Source organism: Poecilia reticulata, linkage group LG8, assembly GCF_000633615.1.
Source record: "Poecilia reticulata strain Guanapo linkage group LG8, Guppy_female_1.0+MT, whole genome shotgun sequence".
Lineage (NCBI taxonomy): Eukaryota > Metazoa > Chordata > Actinopteri > Cyprinodontiformes > Poeciliidae > Poecilia > Poecilia reticulata.
Window position 1 is genome coordinate 18479160 of NC_024338.1, and position 18890 is coordinate 18498049.

General features: G+C 40.7%; 2 protein-coding genes across 4 annotated transcripts; one reads left to right on the top strand and one right to left on the bottom strand.

Moving 5' to 3' along the window:
- Window positions 1–447: 447 nt before the first annotated feature.
- On the top strand, window positions 448–10974 carry LOC103468983 (uncharacterized). 2 transcript variants are annotated; one of them, XM_017306380.1, is made up of 11 exons: window positions 448–798; window positions 3079–3126; window positions 3210–3335; window positions 3412–3480; window positions 3570–3620; window positions 4830–4874; window positions 5090–5164; window positions 5246–5305; window positions 6644–6691; window positions 6767–10860; window positions 10950–10974. In XM_017306380.1, the coding sequence occupies exons 1-10, from the start codon at window positions 571–573 to the stop codon at window positions 8984–8986; spliced, it is 2970 nt and encodes a 989-aa protein (XP_017161869.1). In that variant the 5' UTR covers window positions 448–570; the 3' UTR covers window positions 8987–10860; window positions 10950–10974. The 2 variants fall into 2 exon arrangements, with proteins under 2 accessions (XP_017161869.1, XP_017161870.1); XM_017306381.1 differs by lacking the exon at window positions 448–798 and adding an exon at window positions 1870–2152.
- Window positions 10975–13649: 2675 nt separating this feature from the next.
- On the bottom strand, window positions 13650–18578 carry LOC103468985 (uncharacterized). 2 transcript variants are annotated; one of them, XM_008416423.2, is made up of 7 exons: window positions 18111–18578; window positions 17342–17389; window positions 17161–17220; window positions 16978–17052; window positions 16833–16889; window positions 16400–16447; window positions 13650–16324 (listed from the first exon to the last, which is right to left on the bottom strand). In XM_008416423.2, the coding sequence occupies exons 1-7, from the start codon at window positions 18465–18467 to the stop codon at window positions 14096–14098; spliced, it is 2874 nt and encodes a 957-aa protein (XP_008414645.2). In that variant the 5' UTR covers window positions 18468–18578; the 3' UTR covers window positions 13650–14095. The 2 variants fall into 2 exon arrangements, with proteins under 2 accessions (XP_008414645.2, XP_017161920.1); XM_017306431.1 differs by having other exon boundaries at window positions 18240–18577.
- Window positions 18579–18890: the final 312 nt, after the last annotated feature.

Consider the following 18890-nt stretch of genomic DNA (forward strand, 5'->3'; position numbering starts at 1 on the left):
TTGTCATTATTTGCGAATACAAATCAAGATTAAGCAAAAAACAAAACACGTTTCCACGTTGAAATTTCGCATTTGTGCGTATTCCTCAGATGTATTTAATTTTAATTAAAATAACGTCACATTTGTGTCTCCGGTAATCCTCAAATTTTGCTTGATTTGAATCAAAATTAAATTTAAAATGTTTTATTTTCACAACCGTCTGCATTCTTTGTCTTCTTTTTGTCATTATTTGCGAATACAAATCAAGATTAAGCAAAAAAAAAAAAAAAAACGTTTCCACGTTGAAACGTAGCATTAATTTGTGCGCATTCCTCAGATGTATTTATATTTAATATTCCAGCTTTTACGTTTCATTTTAGGATATTAAAAACGGATATTTAGCGAATAATTTCGTTTTAATATCCTGGGGGGGAAAAAAAGGAAAATCGCACTTCCCGGGCAGACAGGAAGTGGAAGCATCAGATCCAACAGAGCGCTTCCTTGTTGCTAGCAGAAGTAAATAAAAAAAAAAAAAGGGGGGGAAGTTGCAGCTGAAAACAATCGTGGATTTTTACCAGTTATCTGGAAAAAATGCCCCGTGGAAGCGAAATCCCTGAAGGCATCAGGTCGACAGCTGTCGATCTGCACAAAGCTGGGAAGGGCTACAAGTTCATTTCAAAGACTTTAGAGATTCCTCCTTCCACGGTGAGGAGCATTATCGTTAAGTGGAAACGGTTTAACACCGTGGCCACGCTGCCACGCAGTGGGAGACCCTCGAAGGGGAATCCTAGAAGGAAACGGAAAGAAAAGCTGGATGAGGTGAGGAGGATTCAACTGGAAAGTGGAGCTTTTATTTTAGCTGCTCTGATCTTCCAGACAAAGGAAATCACTGCGGTTAAAGAGGCTCTCGGTGTTCATCTCTGTCTAGTCGGGGCTTTCCCACACATTTTACGCCCCTTAGGCCAAAAATTAGCTTGTGATTTTGCTCAACACAGATTAAAGGTTGGATATTTCATATTTCTTCACTATGAAATGGGTTAATTTTGAGATGTTTTGCAGGAAGGACAGTAAATAATAGCGATCATCCGTCATCCATTCATCCACATCTGTCATCCAGCTACGTCTTCCCAGCAACCATTCATTTACTTCTTCCTAGAAACAAATATTTGAAAAACTATCCATCCATCCATCCGTCTTTCTGTTCAGTGAAATCTGCAAATAACCCACCTGGAACCTTCCAATAATAATCCTGCTTTTATATGTCAAATTGCTGCCATATTTAATGTTTAACCAGAATTTGGGTACAAGATTTAAAATTTTGCCTGAAAGCCCTCTTAAATGTTCAAGTTGAATATGGGCGCTGTTCATAAAAACCGTAGGAATAAATGGAAGAGGATTATGACAAAACAAATAGATCAGACTTTAATCTCAGGATAATGTCTTTAATTGCAGAAAACGGCCACGTACAAAAAAAATTATTTAAATCCGAAAAGTCAGTTTTCCTCTTAAAGTGACACTTTTGAGAAAAAGTGGGAATTGTGATGCTTGTCTTGGTTTGCCCTATAACGGGTACATTAACAATATTTCCTGCTTGTTTGTGGGAAGCGTTCGACTCGGGTGTGACGTCATTCCTGCTTGGAGTTCCGCTATCAGAGGGAACTTGAACGCACCACCGGGGTTTCTCTTTTTTTATGTATATATATGTTTATTTTTACTTCTAGTTTAATTTTAGAAAATAAACTTGATTTGAAAGGTTTTATGTGTACAAAAAAAAAATTATTAAAAAACCTGGCGTAATAAACGGTGTAAATTCGCACTTCCGTTCTAGACCGGAAGTTAAGAAAAAACAAACAAACGGACCATAGCGCTTCGTTTTGCTAACAAAAACAGTAAAATAAAAATGGTTAATTTAAATAATAGCTGATTTTTAATTTTTTTTTAACTAAATTTAAGGGAAATGCCTCGCGGAAACGAGATTCCGGTCCGTGTCAGGTCGGAAATAGTTGCGCTGCACAACGCCGGGAAGGGCTATAAATTAATTTCAAAGACTTTACAGATCCCTCATTCCACAGTTAGAAACATTGTGATCAAATGGAAACGGTTCAATACGGTAGCCACGCTGTCGCGGAAAAGAAAGTATGAAGAGAGGACAAACTGGGAAATCGTGGATGAGGTGAGCAGAAGGATTCACACAGAAAACTGGATATTTTTATTCACTCTGACTGCAAAACAAAGGGGAATAACAGAAACTCTTATTACATTTTCTGCTCCTTTATATAATATTGTGACTTCTTGTTATGATTTCTTGCCTTCTAGGTTAGTGTTTATTGTTTTTCAAGCAGCAGGCAGATATCTTTGCTCAAAATAATTTACACAGCACCAACCATAGTTGAAAATATGAGCAGAAACCTTTTAGAGATGAATTAGTGGTTGGATTATTTTGTGTTGAACCGTTGATTTAATCACACAATGAAAGACCCAGTGATTGAATTCTGGTGATTTTGACAGAAGCAACCACATTTTTTATTTTAAAAATCTCCGTATTTCAAACTCTTAACAAGTTGAAGGCCCACAGGATCACAGATCCTCTGCTGTGCTTAACTAGAAAGGCATTTTCACATTCTCCCTTTTGTTTCAAACTAAACTCGGAAAACAATTTAAATTCTCTTTTTAAAAAATATTTAAGTCTGACTTCTTTCTGTCAAAATTTAGACTTTTTGTGAGACTTTTTCTCTCAGAAAAACAGCCAAAATTTTGACCAGTTTTGTTTTTAGAATTTTGAGAGAAAATTTTAATTCTTTGATCAGAATTCTGACCTTTTTTACGCAAAATTCTGACATTTTTTGTGAAAGAATTTATTGTTTTCAGTGGCCCTAATTTTCTTCCATAATTAGTGGATTATGTTAGCACACCAATAAAATATTAACAAAATATTTTGTTAATATTTTGGATGATTTCCTCCATTAAAGAAATGTGTTCTGATTTAATTAACAATTTTCTCCTGTTTTTTTATGTGAGATATTAAAGCTACAGTTAAATAAACCTTCCAGTAGAAAATGCATCAGAAATAACTTGTGATTCGGTCTTTTCGTCCCTCAGGCTGATCCTGCTGGACCTGCTAGTGAAAAAGATGGCGACCCTGATAAGGTAAAGTCAAAACATGCGCATGAAAAAATTTGGTTTGCTTGAGAGTTGAGAGTAATTCGTTCTGTTGCCATGTTGAAACGCAGCCGGATCTCCTCAGCAAGGTGCTGCTTGCAGCCGGAAACACCGACTCCAACTCCACTGAATCCAAACCTTCAAAGGAAGAGCTGGAGTCATCCGGACCAACTCTCCTCGGCGGAGATAAAGAAATGGTAAAATATGTTTATAAGCACCTTATTAAAGTTTAAAAAGGAAGATTAGTTACTGTGTTTTCCTTTTAAACCCCAGAGAGACTTGAACAGCAGCTGTGAAGAGGGCGACAACACGGGACGGTCCGACTCCGACGAAGATCCGATGGTGTGAAAACTAAATCAAAACGGATTTGTTACAGACATTCAACCCATTGCTTCTCGGTTCTTATAGGATGTCTTCTCTCTGACTTTTAGTCCAGTTTCCTGTTTGCCAGATCAACAGGGGAAGCAGAGGACCAGGAAAGGGTAAAATACATTTATGTAAATAATCACAAAACATTCAAAGCCGTTGTTTTCCCGCATTTCTTTTTGTGTTTGGAACCACGAGCTTCAGTGTGTTGTTACTGGGACACAAACTGGTGCATCATTGTGACGTAACGGAAAAATGAGACGTGGTTTTTACGAAATAAAAATCTAAAAAGTGTGGCGTGCATTTGTATTCAGCCCCTTTTTGCTGCAGCAGGAGTCCCACCTGTGTGTAGTTTAATCTCAGTGAAATGCAGCTGTGCTTTTGAGAGAACAAACGCATCAGAGAGGTTAGGGAGGAAGATGTGGAGGAGTTTAAACTTTGAACATGTCACAGATCTCTGAGAGGACGAACCGACTGCAGATCAACCTGGACATGAGAGGAGCAACCAAGAGGCCTGAGGTAACTCTGGCGGTGGGAAGAAAGAACAGCTGCTCACATCAGTGGATGAGAAGATGAAAACCACTGCATAGGACTGACAGCTAACAGACAATGCTCAACATAAAACATGATGGCCGCCTCATTTATGGTTTGATGTTTCAGTTGGGACAGAAAAGCTGATCAGAACGAAGTAATTTATGGGAAATTGGGTTAAAAAATCCAGTTTGACTCGACAAAAGTAGCAGGAAAACGAAGCTAAACACAGCTAACAGCTACAATAGAAGGATTTAGATCTAATCATTCTTATTTAAAATGGCCTAGTCAAAGGCCAGACATAAATCATCTGGTAAAAATTGAAAACTACTTTTTACAAATTGTTTTGGAAAGAAGAAAAGGCAAAAACTTTAGTCCTTGTTTGTGCAAAGGTGACGACAAAAGGTGGTTTTACAAAATGGCGACTCGGGTCTGAATACAAATGCTTGGCAACTTTTAGCTTTTGTTTGATTTGTAATTAGGCAATATTTATTATTTCTGATGACTAATAAGATTTTGTAAAAATGGCACATTCTGTGCTTTACATCATAAAAACACAAAAACAAAAGTAACAAAACAATGTGCAGTCACCAATTTAGATTTTGTTGATTTCCAACATCAAAATCATCAATACACATCAAATATGTTGTTCAATATTAAATTTATTATGGTTAAGAATAAGGTAAACTTTTGGGTTTTTAGCTCTGATTTAAAGGAAATCAGTGTTTCCGCAGTTTTGCAGTGTTCTGGAAGTTTATTCTCATGTTAAATCACAACGTTCTGCTGTCTCTCAGGTTGATCATCCTGGACGAGCTTGTGACACAGACGATCCAGATGAGGTAACAATTAATTATCATTAATATAATGTTAGTAATAATAATTACAAAATCATCCAGATTCAATTCAGAATCCAGATTCTAACTCTTCTGACTCCAAATCTCTAAATTTGGATTTAATGTTGAGTTTCTGGCTGTTTTACATTTTAAAAAGTTTATTTTTTAATTTTGTGAAAGAAAATATGGAAAAAAAATCCAACATTTTGTTTGTTTTTAAGACCCAGAAGGATGAAAGCACTGTTGAAGAAGACGGCGACACAGAACCGTCGGATACAGACGAAGAAGATCCGCTGGTATGAAGTGTATATTTATGACAGATTTACAGAGATGACCGCATTGAGATCATCGCGACGTTTCTTCTTTCTGACATTTAGGCCAGTTATCTTTTTGGAAGAGCGAGAGAAGGGACAGAAGAACATCCACAACATGAAAAGGTACGGACATGGGGGAAAGAAAGTCAAACACGAAATATTACCAGTTATTTCTGGCCTAATTTTTTGTGTAAATATCTTAGTACTTTCAAAATAAGACAAAACTGACTAACATGTAACTTCTCAGCAAGATACTGGAGCTAAGTAAATAATTCCTTAAAATTAATGAAAAAGTTTCAAATGTTTTGTGATAAGTTTAATAATCTGCCAATGGAGCTATTATTTCTTTATCGATATAAAGGAATTATTGACATAAAACAAGTTTCTACATCTTGCTAAATATTACTTATAAGTTAGTTTTGCATAATTTCAAGTGTACTTAGATATTGGCATTAGAAACTAGACCAAAAATACTTCAGTAAGGTTTTGTGTTTTTACAGTGCACCGTGATCCAGGGAATAAAAATGATCTTCAAAACAAAAACACGCCACAGATTCTACGTGAGGTTGTTGTTGAGTGACGTTTAGCAACAATTAGGTGTTTTCTGTCTGATTTTATCTGTATCCCGATAGTCAGACTGAGGTCTGAGGAAGGAATCACAGATAGGGAGGAGGAGTCTCGTCATTTTTCATCAGTTTGATTCACTTTTTGCCCAAGAATAAAAAAACCAAGTGGGATTTTATATTTGAGGGAATGAAAGATGAGGTCCCTGCTAGGACACGTAGCTTATGCAGGGAGAGAACAGACAGACATGCAACTGCTAGTTCAATCAGGTAAGAAAATTCTTTATTTTACTGATACTATCTGAAAGCGTTGTTTCTTTTCTTTGTGTCTGAGCTAAATGAAGGAAAGTATTTAACTCTTTTAAGCTACATTATTATATGGCAGTTAAATACTTTTAAGTCTAAAATTGACTGATTATGTGGAGAAATGTGAGACCTACACAATCATAAAATAGTTTGGTGACTCAGAGAAAGAGAAATTGTAGTGACATCTGCCTGAATGCTGACCGAACCGGAGTGTTTCGTGTTACACTTTTGGTGACAAATGGTCATTCGTCGCTGTGGTGAATTACAACCTCTTGGTTTGGGTTTCCAAATGTCAGACATGGAAACACATGTACCCGATATAAACTAAAAGGCCCAACAAAGATGTTGAGGAAACATTTAAAAAGTTGTTAAAGTATCTCCTTACTTGTCTTCAAGATGCAAATAACCTGTCAAACAGTGGATTGTTTCCCAGATTGACAAAAATTGTCTTTAATGTAGAAACTGTTGCTCTTTTGACATAAGATTTAAATAATTATAGGACCTTGTCAGTGTTTTATTAGGTCTTTGTATAATGATTTCTTGTTCCAATTAGAACTGCTGCCTTTTTATGTCCATTTTTTCTATTTTACAGCGTAAAAATTCAGCTTCATGTGACGACACGCCAGAAGACGATCCCATGGTTTGTTTCTCCTACATGCATTTTCATTTGACATCGTCCCGTTTACCTTCTAATTTCCTCTCCTTAACATTTCAGGAGCAGATTTTTGACYCAAACTTTGACGATGAGAAGAAGATTTACGCCGGTTCTTCAGTCAGTGTGAGAGCGCTCCTCCTCCTCCTCCTGGCCTTCATCCTGAAGCACGACTTGTCAAAAGCAGCCACCAAAGACCTCCTGGCCCTCCTCAACCTCATGGTGCCTGGATGCATTCCCAGCTCTCTGCAGTTCATAAAGAAACATTTGACTGACATTGACAAGAAGACGGAGATCCACTTGTACTGTCCCAGGTGTGAAAACTACCTGGGTGTAGAGCCTGGGACCGAGTGCGGAGTGTGTCAGCAGCGCTTGAGCAAAAAGAGTCTGCTTGAAAAGGCAAACTACTTCCTGGTGTTGCCTCTAGAAAACCAACTGAGGAAGGTCCTGAAACGCCTTCACTCAAAGCTGGGGAAGCATTTTACGAAGGACGATTACGTTTCTGACGTCAACACCGGAGGTGAATATAAGCACAAAGAGCAGGAGGGCAGTATTACACTTACCTTCACATGTGACAGCTCTCCTCTTCTCAACTCATCCAAGTTTTCAGTCTGGCCCATCCTGTGCACGATCAACGAACTTCCGTATGTGGAGCGGTGTAGGAATGTCCTGCTGCACACGTTGTGGTTCGGCAAAGGAAAGCCGCTGCTTCARTGTTTCTTTACGCCGTTCATTAACGAGCTTCATAAACTCTCTCACGAGGGCTTCACTTGGGAAGACGAGAGCGGGTTAGAGCTTAACACCAGCGTGTTGGCGAAAATCTGCGTGTGCGATTCAGTGGTGAGGTCAGCGGTGCAGAACTTTCAGCCGTTCAGTTCGGAGTTTGGYTGCGGGTTCTGCTACCAYAAAGGAGAGCTGGTTCAGAAGGGCCGTGGTTACACCAGAGTCTATCCRGTTCAGGTGGACGGATGTGACCTGCGGCACATGGCTGAGACGGAGCAGCTGGCYATCGTAGTGATCGAGAATGGGTATCCACAAGGTCAAATGGGKGTCAAAGGTCACAGTCCGCTGCTTCTGCTGCCTTCGTTTGATGTCGTCAAGGGTTTTATCCCAGATTACATGCACTGTGTTTGTCTTGGAGTTGTTCCTGAGTTTGTCAATCTTTGGYTGGATCCTCTTTATGGCAGAAAGCGCTTCCACCTTTCACCTCAGAGTTTGAAGAACCTGGACAAAGCTTTGTCTGCCATCCAACCCCCAGATGAGATCAGACAAAAACCTCGGCGCCTCAGTGAGAGGATGCATTGGGAGGCATCCGAGTGGCGAGCGTTTGCTCTTCTCTACTCTCCTGTAATTCTGAGGAAGGTTTTACCAAACCTGTACTACAAACACTGGATGCTTCTCATCTCATCACTTCACATCCTCCTCTCCCAGTTTGCCACCCAGGAGGATATCAGCTGTGCAGAGCTGTGCCTGGTTCAGTTCGTCTCCCAGGTACCGTCTCTGTATGGACTTGAGCATTGCTCATTTAACTGCCACTTGCTGATGCATCTCACGGACTGTGCCCGTAACTGGGGACTACTGTGGGCCAACTCCGCCTTCGTCTTTCAGGGTGTGCACAGCCGACTCCTGCAGATGTACTCCAGGGCTCAGTCTGCGCCATCCAACATCTTCAAGCAGATAGTTTCCTATGATGAGATTATCATGAAAGGAAGCGATGTTCTGAAGGATGCCGGTACAGAAATCACAGACCTGTTTTCYTCCATGACAAGCTGTGGTATCCTTACCAAGTCATCCAGCTGCATCAGTGAAGATGTGTTTACTTTGGGATGCGGCTCTCAGAGATCTCTAACTGTGAGAGAACTTGCTGCATTGCAGAGCAAAGATACACGACCCGTYACCGAATACGCATGTTTTGYCTACAGAGACATGCTGGTCACCACTTTGGACTACAGCRTCTCTTGCAAAAGGAACAACTCAGTCATAGAAACGACCAGCGGCTTYGTTCTTGTAGAGTCCGTGGTGGTTGACGAGAGGCATTGCAGCTGCGAGAGATCGTCCGATTGCTCCTGCAGAGAACTGGTTGCTTTCTGCAGAAAGYTGCTTCCCTCAARCTCCCAACCAACAATCCAGAATGAGCAGATCAACAGAAACATTGCAGAGTTCCTCGTAAGAGTGAGGAGTTCAGATGAACTGTGTGCAGTGACATGTCAGGACATTGTTTCGAAATGTTTTGTGATGGAGCAGAAGGGTCGGCTGTATGTCATGAGAATACCAGTGTTATAAATGTTCCTTTGTCTTGTCATGCAGTTTGTTGTGTTTCCACGTTCACACAGGAGTTGTGTGATAAGCTTATTTTCTGTGAGATGATTAAGTATTTAGTAAATTCAACCATCCTGCATTTTTAGCAGTGTTGGCTTGTTGACATGGTGAGTTCAAGATGCTCTACCAGAAAGAAGTACATTTCAGTACATGGCTTTGACCTTTCTAAGACGTTTTATCTGCCTCTGTTCCATTGGCCAATCAGCAGAAGGCACTAATTCCCAGAGTGCTGTCCTGGTCTCCAGGCTCCTTCTACTGACTTTTCATGGAAAACTTCTTAGAAATAGCATTATAATGAATTTTATGGATTCTGTGCCTTCAGCATACTCATAACACGGCTCTAGTAAGTGTAATCAGTTCTGTCACTGAAACGTTTTCCATTCAATCATTGTATTTGTGAAGAAAAAATATCTAAAGAATCAGGACCAAAGATCAAATTTGAACATTAAATCAGTTTCCACCAAAGGTATATAACCAAGGTTTCTTACTGAGAGACTGTGTGGAAAAGCTAACTGGCACCTTACGCTGCTCACCCTGATGGCATTGAAGCAACGATATGCAACACCTGTCTGAAAAGGTCAAGGAACTTAAGTCGTCCAGTACCTTTATAGACAGTATGCTGAAGTCTATAGTGTCTGATCCGGTGATTGTTGCCACCCAGTTGTGATGAAAGTTTAACCATCGCAAGAGTGAGATCAGTAAAAACCTTTGTGCGACTTGTTGGTTCAAACAACCCTGCAGACTTTGTTGACTTATTCGTATCCTTGGATGAGGTCTTTGATGAGCTGAAAACAATGAGTGTTTTCAAGGAGTGACAAAAGATGTTCAGCACAAGCTGCTAAGAGCGGATGCTACCGGATGTCAGAAAGTTGGTTTGTAGCTATCCAAGCTAATGAGACCGCCAGGATCTTGTATGTGCTGAGAAATATTGACGCTCACCTTGAAGTCAAAGAGTTTGACCTCCAGTTTGGTGTCAAGTGTAAAGTGGTCAGAAAGGCAGTCAGCTGAACTAAGTCTGAGTGCATAGTTCTCAACTGGAAGAAGATTGAGCACTCCTACCGCGTTGGGGCGGAGTCTACCTCAAGGAGAGAAGTTCAGCCATGTTAAGGTCTTGTTGACAAGTAATGATAGGATGGAGCAAGAGATAGACTTAGACATACTGGTACTGCTCCAGTCTGTCACAGAGATCCAGAATATGTATCATGATTGAATTTGGAGAAGAGCCCTGCTCCTGTTTGGTTGGAGTACATCTGAATTGACTCCATTTGGAGGTTTTTCTGGACATGTCCTACTGGGAGGAAGCTGCAGGGCAGAACAAGAGTTTGGTTGAGGGTCCGTATGTCCCTTTTGACCTGGGAACCCCTTGGGATACTCCAGAATGAGTTTGAGAGCAGCACCGGAACCTCAGTGACCCAATCTCAGATAAATATAAGGCAGAGTATGAGTTAAACGACTGAACACCCAATGGTGTGGAGTGAGAGTGGCATGCACTGCTATGAACAAGATCTAAGCTGATTATGCTGCAAACCACTTCTAACACACCAACAGTGAGATTTCTTACCTGAGGAATGGCCATTGTTTTCCCCGGATCCCTCAAACGTACCAGCATTTCTATTGACGTCCTTGCAGAAAGGGAATTCACTCATTGGATGGACTTAAAGAGAACTAAAATGACACGTCTGGCTTTGTGAGGATGATGCCTTCCAGTTTATTCTCTGGCTGTTTCATAAAATCCCAGCTCCCATCGGCATGCTCTGCCGGGAGATGCAGAAAGACACTGATGTAGTCTTGATCAAACGTACCCTTCAGAGCTTCTCAAGCCATCTGGCGTCATTAAGGTAAGATCAAGTTCGGTTTGTTTTTGTCAGTACTGCCATCCTAAAATAAATGCATGAAGTAACAGTGTTTTTGTATTGTCTGCCCTCAGGTTCTCATCACAACAGCAGCAGGAGGAAAAACAGGCTTTTTGACGAGATGTATACCACAATTCTGGTTAATACCAAAGACGCTTCTTTTTGTCTGACCACTAGCAGTCTTGTTTGGACAGAAACACTTAGGACAGTGATCCTCAACCCTGGTCCTCACGCCCCCTTGCTCTGCATGTTTTAGATGAGCCTCTATTCCAGAACAGCTGATTGAAATGATTGCATGACCATCAAGTGCTGCAGGAGCCTGTTAATCACCCAGAGATACAATTCAGGTGTGTGGCAGAAGGGAAATACCTAAGATATGCAGGACAGGGGGGCGGTGAGGACCAGGGTTGAGAAACACTGACTTAGGACATGAATTCAAGAGGTGCTGCTTTGGATCCAGTTCTACAAAGAAACAATCTCTGAGATTTTCAACATCCTCACTAACTTTTCATGTCGGCAGCTGAAGCTGAGAGATTTCTCAAAGAATAAAGATGGTCCTTTGACTTGCACCAAGCCTGGAGTGTCTCATCAATAGGACGATTATTGATCACCTTGCTGCTTTCAAAGAGAGACAGGCACCCGTTGCTCACTCTCTCACAAGTGTTAAATGATCACTGTACCATATGTATGTACCTATGTAAGTATGGTGCATGTTTCAGTTTTCCTTTTCTTAAGGAACTTGTAAAAAGATAGTAAAATATATCATGATACCATATTCCAGTGTTTTAATGTTTACATACTTCAATCTTTGTTTTTATTGTACTTTTATCAATCAGATGCTGCTTTTAACTCCACGTTACCTTGTTCATTACATTTGTGATCTTTTTTTTTATTATTTTTACGAACATTTGATGGCTGCCCTTTTTATAACTAATGTTCCTGTTAAAATGAAATCTGTGTGAATTTCATTGTGGTTGTTTTGACCTGGGATCATCTTGTTTTTCTGTTTGCGGTTTTATATGTAAAAACAACAACAAAAAGAAAACACTAACTGACGGTGTTAAGCTATTTCAGTTTTGATCTTGTTACAGTAAGATGTTGTGTGGTTGTATGCTTCTTAAATATCAAAATTACGTTGCATTTTTAGTGTATTGTGAAACATTTGTGTACTTTATATTAACTTCAATTTAACTTTAATGATGTTTACAATGTTTTCAGTGAAGAACTGTAAATATATTCTTGTTTTAAATCCAATTTTGCCCTATTCTTTAATAAAGGTGACAGGGTATGTTAAAGCCATCTGGTAAAACAGCTTCACTTAAGTTTACATTTCGAAATGGTTTGGGTGTTTTCAATAAACAATTTACAGAATATGTATCCATCCATTGTTTACAGCCTCCTAACTATTGATGACACATCGGAGGCAGACGGATTAGGTCACTGATTACAGGACATAATATGCAAAAATATCTGTGTTCTTGGTTAATTTCAACATTTCCCTGGTCAAATTTGTACAAAAATTAGTTGTAACACCTCCCAGTTTGAACCTCTGGTACTTTTACCAGAAGTAAATTCACCAGTTTACCAGTAAATGTACCTGTAGAGGCACCAGTTTACCTGTACAGGTACATTTACCTCTGAACAAACCACTCCCTGTTCTAGTGCCCTTCATTGGCCGTAGCGCTGCCAGCTCCTCCATCATCTCAAAGTCTTTCATTAATCCACGCACAAAATAACTGGAGAAGATATTTGCAAATCTAATACGGTCTCAGGCACACCTGATGTAACCTGTCAAGAGCTTTGTCAGATGCATTAGGTGCACTTGAGATAGAATGTGTTAATCATAACTTTTTATGACATGTTGCTACTATAGTCCAAATAGTTGAGAGAAGAATCTTGTACAAAGAAAAGCATATAAAATATTGTAAAGACCCTAAAACTTCCTAGAGATACAGTTGGATGCATACTGGAAGTAAAAGTAGCAGAAAGAGAAAATTATCACCGGATTCCTGAAGACACAGCCGGTCAAACACCTTTGACGAGTATAAAACCTCTGCTGACCCACAAGCACAAACACAAGCTAAAATTGGCTCATATCTGAATGAGTAAGTTAAAGAAGTCTTGGGAATCTTTTATGAAGCGTAGCTGTGGTTTCGTGTCGCTTTGCTGGCACCGACACCAACAGGAGGCAAGATGGAAGATTGGGAAATCTTTTGGAGCTTTTATTAAACAGCTGCAGATTCTAAGATCATTTCAAATGGTTGTGCATACACCATGTCTTCTGTTGCTTCGGATCACTCCCCCTGGTCCAAATCCATTCAAAATGGTTTCTTGAACCTTTGAAAATGCATCACCACTTTGCCACCATGACTCAAGTCTGGCCTAACTGGGAACTGTGGGAATACCAGTGTCACTGTTCTCTGGGAAACCATTTTTTTATCTTCATGGACTGAAAGGTACTGACCAAGTCAATGTTATCATTTTTCTGATAGTTGTAGCTGCTACATGAACAAGTCAGTATCTTTGGAAAAATGACAAGAAGGAGATTTGGAGAAGTTAAGGTAACGCTTTTAAATCTAATTACACTGAACCAACTGTCTGGTTTTATCAGGCTGTTCTGCTGTGAATTGTACAGGTCTATTGCAAAAAGTAAAAGAAAACTATGTCCAGATTATTTAATTTGACCTCAAATCAACAGCTAGCTGATGACAACTTCGAGTCAACTGGGTGTACAAAACAAAGACCCCAAAAACCACAATGATAGCAGGCTCATATGCATGTATGCAGGTATTTTAGTCCATGTTTGTCATAAATATTCAAAGTACTGTCAATATATGAGAATGTCTCTCAACACCTAAATAGTACAATGACATTAAGTTTTTTATGCACATAACAAAAGTGTGAATGTCGAATACAAAACTCCAGGCACAAAAATCAAAAACATTCATATGGTACAGGAATGTCTTCTGATTGTAAACAACAGAAATTAGATCATCGTCAAACCAGAATAAAAAAACTAAATTTTACATATGATAAAACATTTTATAGACCTATGTAAAATTCACTGCAGAATCAACGTTAAGATCCTGGTGTAAAATAAGTGTGCTTCAATAAGTACCTAGTGCTCCATTTAAGACACAACACCAACACATGTTTATGTCATGCAACAGCCCACAAATACATATTACAAAATGTGCTTAATGATATTTCAACATGTGACTTATAGTGTCCCAAGCACTGGCATTCTCATGACATACAGCCGACCCTTCTGCTCCATCACAAAACATTTCGAAACAATGTCCTGACATGTCACTGCACACAGTTCATCTGAACTCCTCACTCTTACGAGGAACTCTGCAATGTTTCTGTTGATCTGCTCATTCTGGATTGTTGGTTGGGAGYTTGAGGGAAGCARCTTTCTGCAGAAAGCAACCAGTTCTCTGCAGGAGCAATCGGACGATCTCTCGCAGCTGCAATGCCTCTCGTCAACCACCACGGACTCTACAAGAACRAAGCCGCTGGTCGTTTCTATGACTGAGTTGTTCCTTTTGCAAGAGAYGCTGTAGTCCAAAGTGGTGACCAGCATGTCTCTGTAGRCAAAACATGCGTATTCGGTRACGGGTCGTGTATCTTTGCTCTGCAATGCAGCAAGTTCTCTCACAGTTAGAGATCTCTGAGAGCCGCATCCCAAAGTAAACACATCTTCACTGATGCAGCTGGATGACTTGGTAAGGATACCACAGCTTGTCATGGARGAAAACAGGTCTGTGATTTCTGTACCGGCATCCTTCAGAACATCAATTCCTTTCATGATAATCTCATCATAGGAAACTATCTGCTTGAAGATGTTGGATGGCGCAGACTGAGCCCTGGAGTACATCTGCAGGAGTCGGCTGTGCACACCCTTAAAGACGAAGGCGGAGTTGGCCCACAGTAGTCCCCAGTTACGGGCATTTTCTGACAGATGTGTCAGCAAGTGGCAGTTAAATGAGCAATGCTCAAGTCCGTACAGAGACGGTACCTGGGAGACGAACTGAACCAGGCACAGCTCCGCACAGCTGATGTCCTCCTGGGTGGCAAACTGGGAGAGGAGGATGTGAAGTGATGAGAGGAGAAGCATCCAGTGTTTGTAGTACAGGTTTGGTAAAACCTTCCTCAGAATTACAGGAGAGTAGAGAAGAGCAAACGCTCGCCACTCGGATGCTTCCCAATGCATCCTCTCACTGAGGCGCCGAGGTCTTTGTCTGATCTCATCTGGGGGTTGGATGGCAGACAAAGCTTTGTCCAGGTTCTTCAAACTCTGAGGTGAAAGGTGGAAGCGCTTTCTGCCATAAAGAGGATCCARCCAAAGATTGACAAACTCAGGAACAACTCCAAGACAAACACAGTGCATGTAATCTGGGATAAAACCCTTGACGACATCAAACGAAGGCAGCAGAAGCAGCGGACTGTGACCTTTGACMCCCATTTGACCTTGTGGATACCCATTCTCGATCACTACGATRGCCAGCTGCTCCGTCTCAGCCATGTGCCGCAGGTCACATCCGTCCACCTGAACYGGATAGACTCTGGTGTAACCACGGCCCTTCTGAACCAGCTCTCCTTTRTGGTAGCAGAACCCGCARCCAAACTCCGAACTGAACGGCTGAAAGTTCTGCACCGCTGACCTCACCACTGAATCGCACACGCAGATTTTCGCCAACACGCTGGTGTTAAGCTCTAACCCGCTCTCGTCTTCCCAAGTGAAGCCCTCGTGAGAGAGTTTATGAAGCTCGTTAATGAACGGCGTAAAGAAACAYTGAAGCAGCGGCTTTCCTTTGCCGAACCACAACGTGTGCAGCAGGACATTCCTACACCGCTCCACATACGGAAGTTCGTTGATCGTGCACAGGATGGGCCAGACTGAAAACTTGGATGAGTTGAGAAGAGGAGAGCTGTCACATGTGAAGGTAAGTGTAATACTGCCCTCCTGCTCTTTGTGCTTATATTCACCTCCGGTGTTGACGTCAGAAACGTAATCGTCCTTCGTAAAATGCTTCCCCAGCTTTGAGTGAAGGCGTTTCAGGACCTTCCTCAGTTGGTTTTCTAGAGGCAACACCAGGAAGTAGTTTGCCTTTTCAAGCAGACTCTTTTTGCTCAAGCGCTGCTGACACACTCCGCACTCGGTCCCAGGCTCTACACCCAGGTAGTTTTCACACCTGGGACAGTACAAGTGGATCTCCGTCTTCTTGTCAATGTCAGTCAAATGTTTCTTTATGAACTGCAGAGAGCTGGGAATGCATCCAGGCACCATGAGGTTGAGGAGGGCCAGGAGGTCTTTGGTGGCTGCTTTTGACAAGTCGTGCTTCAGGATGAAGGCCAGGAGGAGGAGGAGGAGCGCTCTCACACTGACTGAAGAACCGGCGTAAATCTTCTTCTCATCGTCAAAGTTTGRGTCAAAAATCTGCTCCTGAAATGTTAAGGAGAGGAAATTAGAAGGTAAACGGGACGATGTCAAATGAAAATGCATGTAGGAGAAACAAACCATGGGATCGTCTTCTGGCGTGTCGTCACATGAAGCTGAATTTTTACGCTGTAAAATAGAAAAAATAGAGGCTTAAAAAGATGAATTAAAGAAATACAGTTCAAGAAAACATGTCATTCCCTTTGGAGAAAAAAACTCTAAATATGGCGTCCTTTACAATTATGGTCAAAGCTGGTCAAGATGTGAACAAAACCTTCAAATAAATTAATCTTTTGTTGCAGCAGCATCTCAAGCTGGGATTCCACTGGCCATATAACTGCAGAAACTTGAATTATGAAAATTTATTTGTTTAATGGAAACACGCCAATTCAATAAAAGAAAATACATTTGTCTAGGAGAGGCGCAAATACTTCAAAGATTGTGCAAAAAAGAAGGACCAAAGAATGGAAGAAGCTCATTGAAGTCAAAAATCAGCATCTTGAATCTACTTTACCGTTTTGTGGTCTGGATCTTCTGCAGTGCCGTTTGTTGTGGGAAACAGGACCCGGAGCTAAAAGTCAGAGAACAAAATGGTAATCTTAATATTTTACAGTTTCTACCAGTAGTATATCTCTTAGATTTATTAAAACAATTAGCACCATGGGGTCTTCATCGTCCGAATCAGATGAATAGTCCGCATTGTCAGCATCTTCACACTCACTGTTCAACTCTCGCTAGGATTTAAAAGACAAACAGAATGGTGTCTTTTATTTTAACAATCTCAACCCATACTGAGTAAATTTATTAATACTGTTATTATTTTTATTTTATTATTTTCTTACCATTTTCTTATCTGGATCTTCTTTAATAAGATGTGCTGGTCCAGCTGACTGCAGATCAACCTAAAAATGGAGGAAAGTATGTTATTTTTAGATGAAATTTACAACAAACATACAAAAGTAAAACACGAAGCTGATTTTTAAAAGCGTAAAGATAAATGTTAATGATATATAAATGTTTTACCTGTGCCTTATCCCCTCCTCTATCACAGGCAGGCCCAGCATAACCAGCCTAAGAAACAAAAAAACAATCTGAATCATGTCCAAATTAAGAAACAGAAGTTGGACCATCAGCTTTGAACCAGCTGAGTTCTGCATGAAGCAGAAAGGCTCAAGTGTCAGTTTACCAGTGATGCTAGAGTCGAGGACATGCTGTGATGCTGAAGAAGGTTCTGAGCTAAAACGCAAAGCTCTTGAATCAATGATCCGTTTACGCTTCATTAATCATAAAATGACACAAATGCAACAGAATACTAGGATGATAAAAGATGATGGATGGATGGATGGATGGATGGATGGATGGATGGATGGATCAATGGGGTGGATGGATGGATAGATGGATGGATGAATGGATGGATGGATGGATCAATGGGATGGATGGATGGATGGATGGATGGATGGATGGATGGATGGATGGATGGATGGATGGATGGATGGATGGATGGATGGATCAATGGGGTGGATGGATGGATAGATGGATGGATGAATGGATGGATGGATCAATGGGATGGATGGATGGATAGATGGATGGATGGATGGATGGATGGATGGATGGATGGATGGATGGATGGATGGATGGATGGATGGATTCTTGGTTGGTTGGTTGGATGAATGGATGGATGGCATAAAGAAATTAGAATTAGAATGTCAGTTTCGGCTTTAATGCTGTAAAACGCAACATGTTCTTCCTGAAAACAAACAAACACTCATAAATAAAACGAATCGCGCCAAACCAGTGATGTTAAAGATCCCGTCGTCATCCCAGAAACCCGGAGCCCTTCCAGCTCCTCAGCATCTTTAACCCGCTCCACTGATGCCCTTTGCCGGGTACAAAGCTGCAGCTTCCCGTTAACCCGGCTCACCTCCTCCGGCTGAGCTGTCCGTGTCCTGCTCGGAAGCTTCTTCGTGGGTCTCCCACTCCGCGGCAGGGTCGCCACGGTGTTAAATCGTATCCATTTATGGATAATCTTCCTAACTGTGGAGTGATGCAGCTCCAGACTCTTTGAAATCAGTTTGTATCCCATCCCGGCGTTGTGCATATCTACAACTTTCGACCGGATGCCTTCCGGAATCTCGTTTCTACGAGGCATTTTTTCCTTTGATATTTAGTGAAATAACAGATAATGTAAATCTGGGGGAAAATAATCCACTTTTGTCAGCAACAAGGAAGCGCCTCGAGTCGTTTGTGTTTACTTCCGGTGTACACCGGAAACGCGATTGAAAACTTGCGATTTCTTTTTTTAATTATTATTTAAATGTCTTTTTTCTCAGTTAATTGACTAACAAGCAAGTTTTAAACAAAACAATCATGATTTCATAATATTGACGCATAATAAAACAAACGTTACGTTACTTTTGTTCATTTTTAAGATCGTCATCTTCCTAAAATAATAGCCAAAGTAATTTTTGGCCAAAAGGTTGTTTTTGTACCTAAAACTTCTCTTGGAAAGAAAGAGGTGGTGATTTATTGTTGGAAATATGACTGAGGCCATTATTTTAGGAACGTAATATAT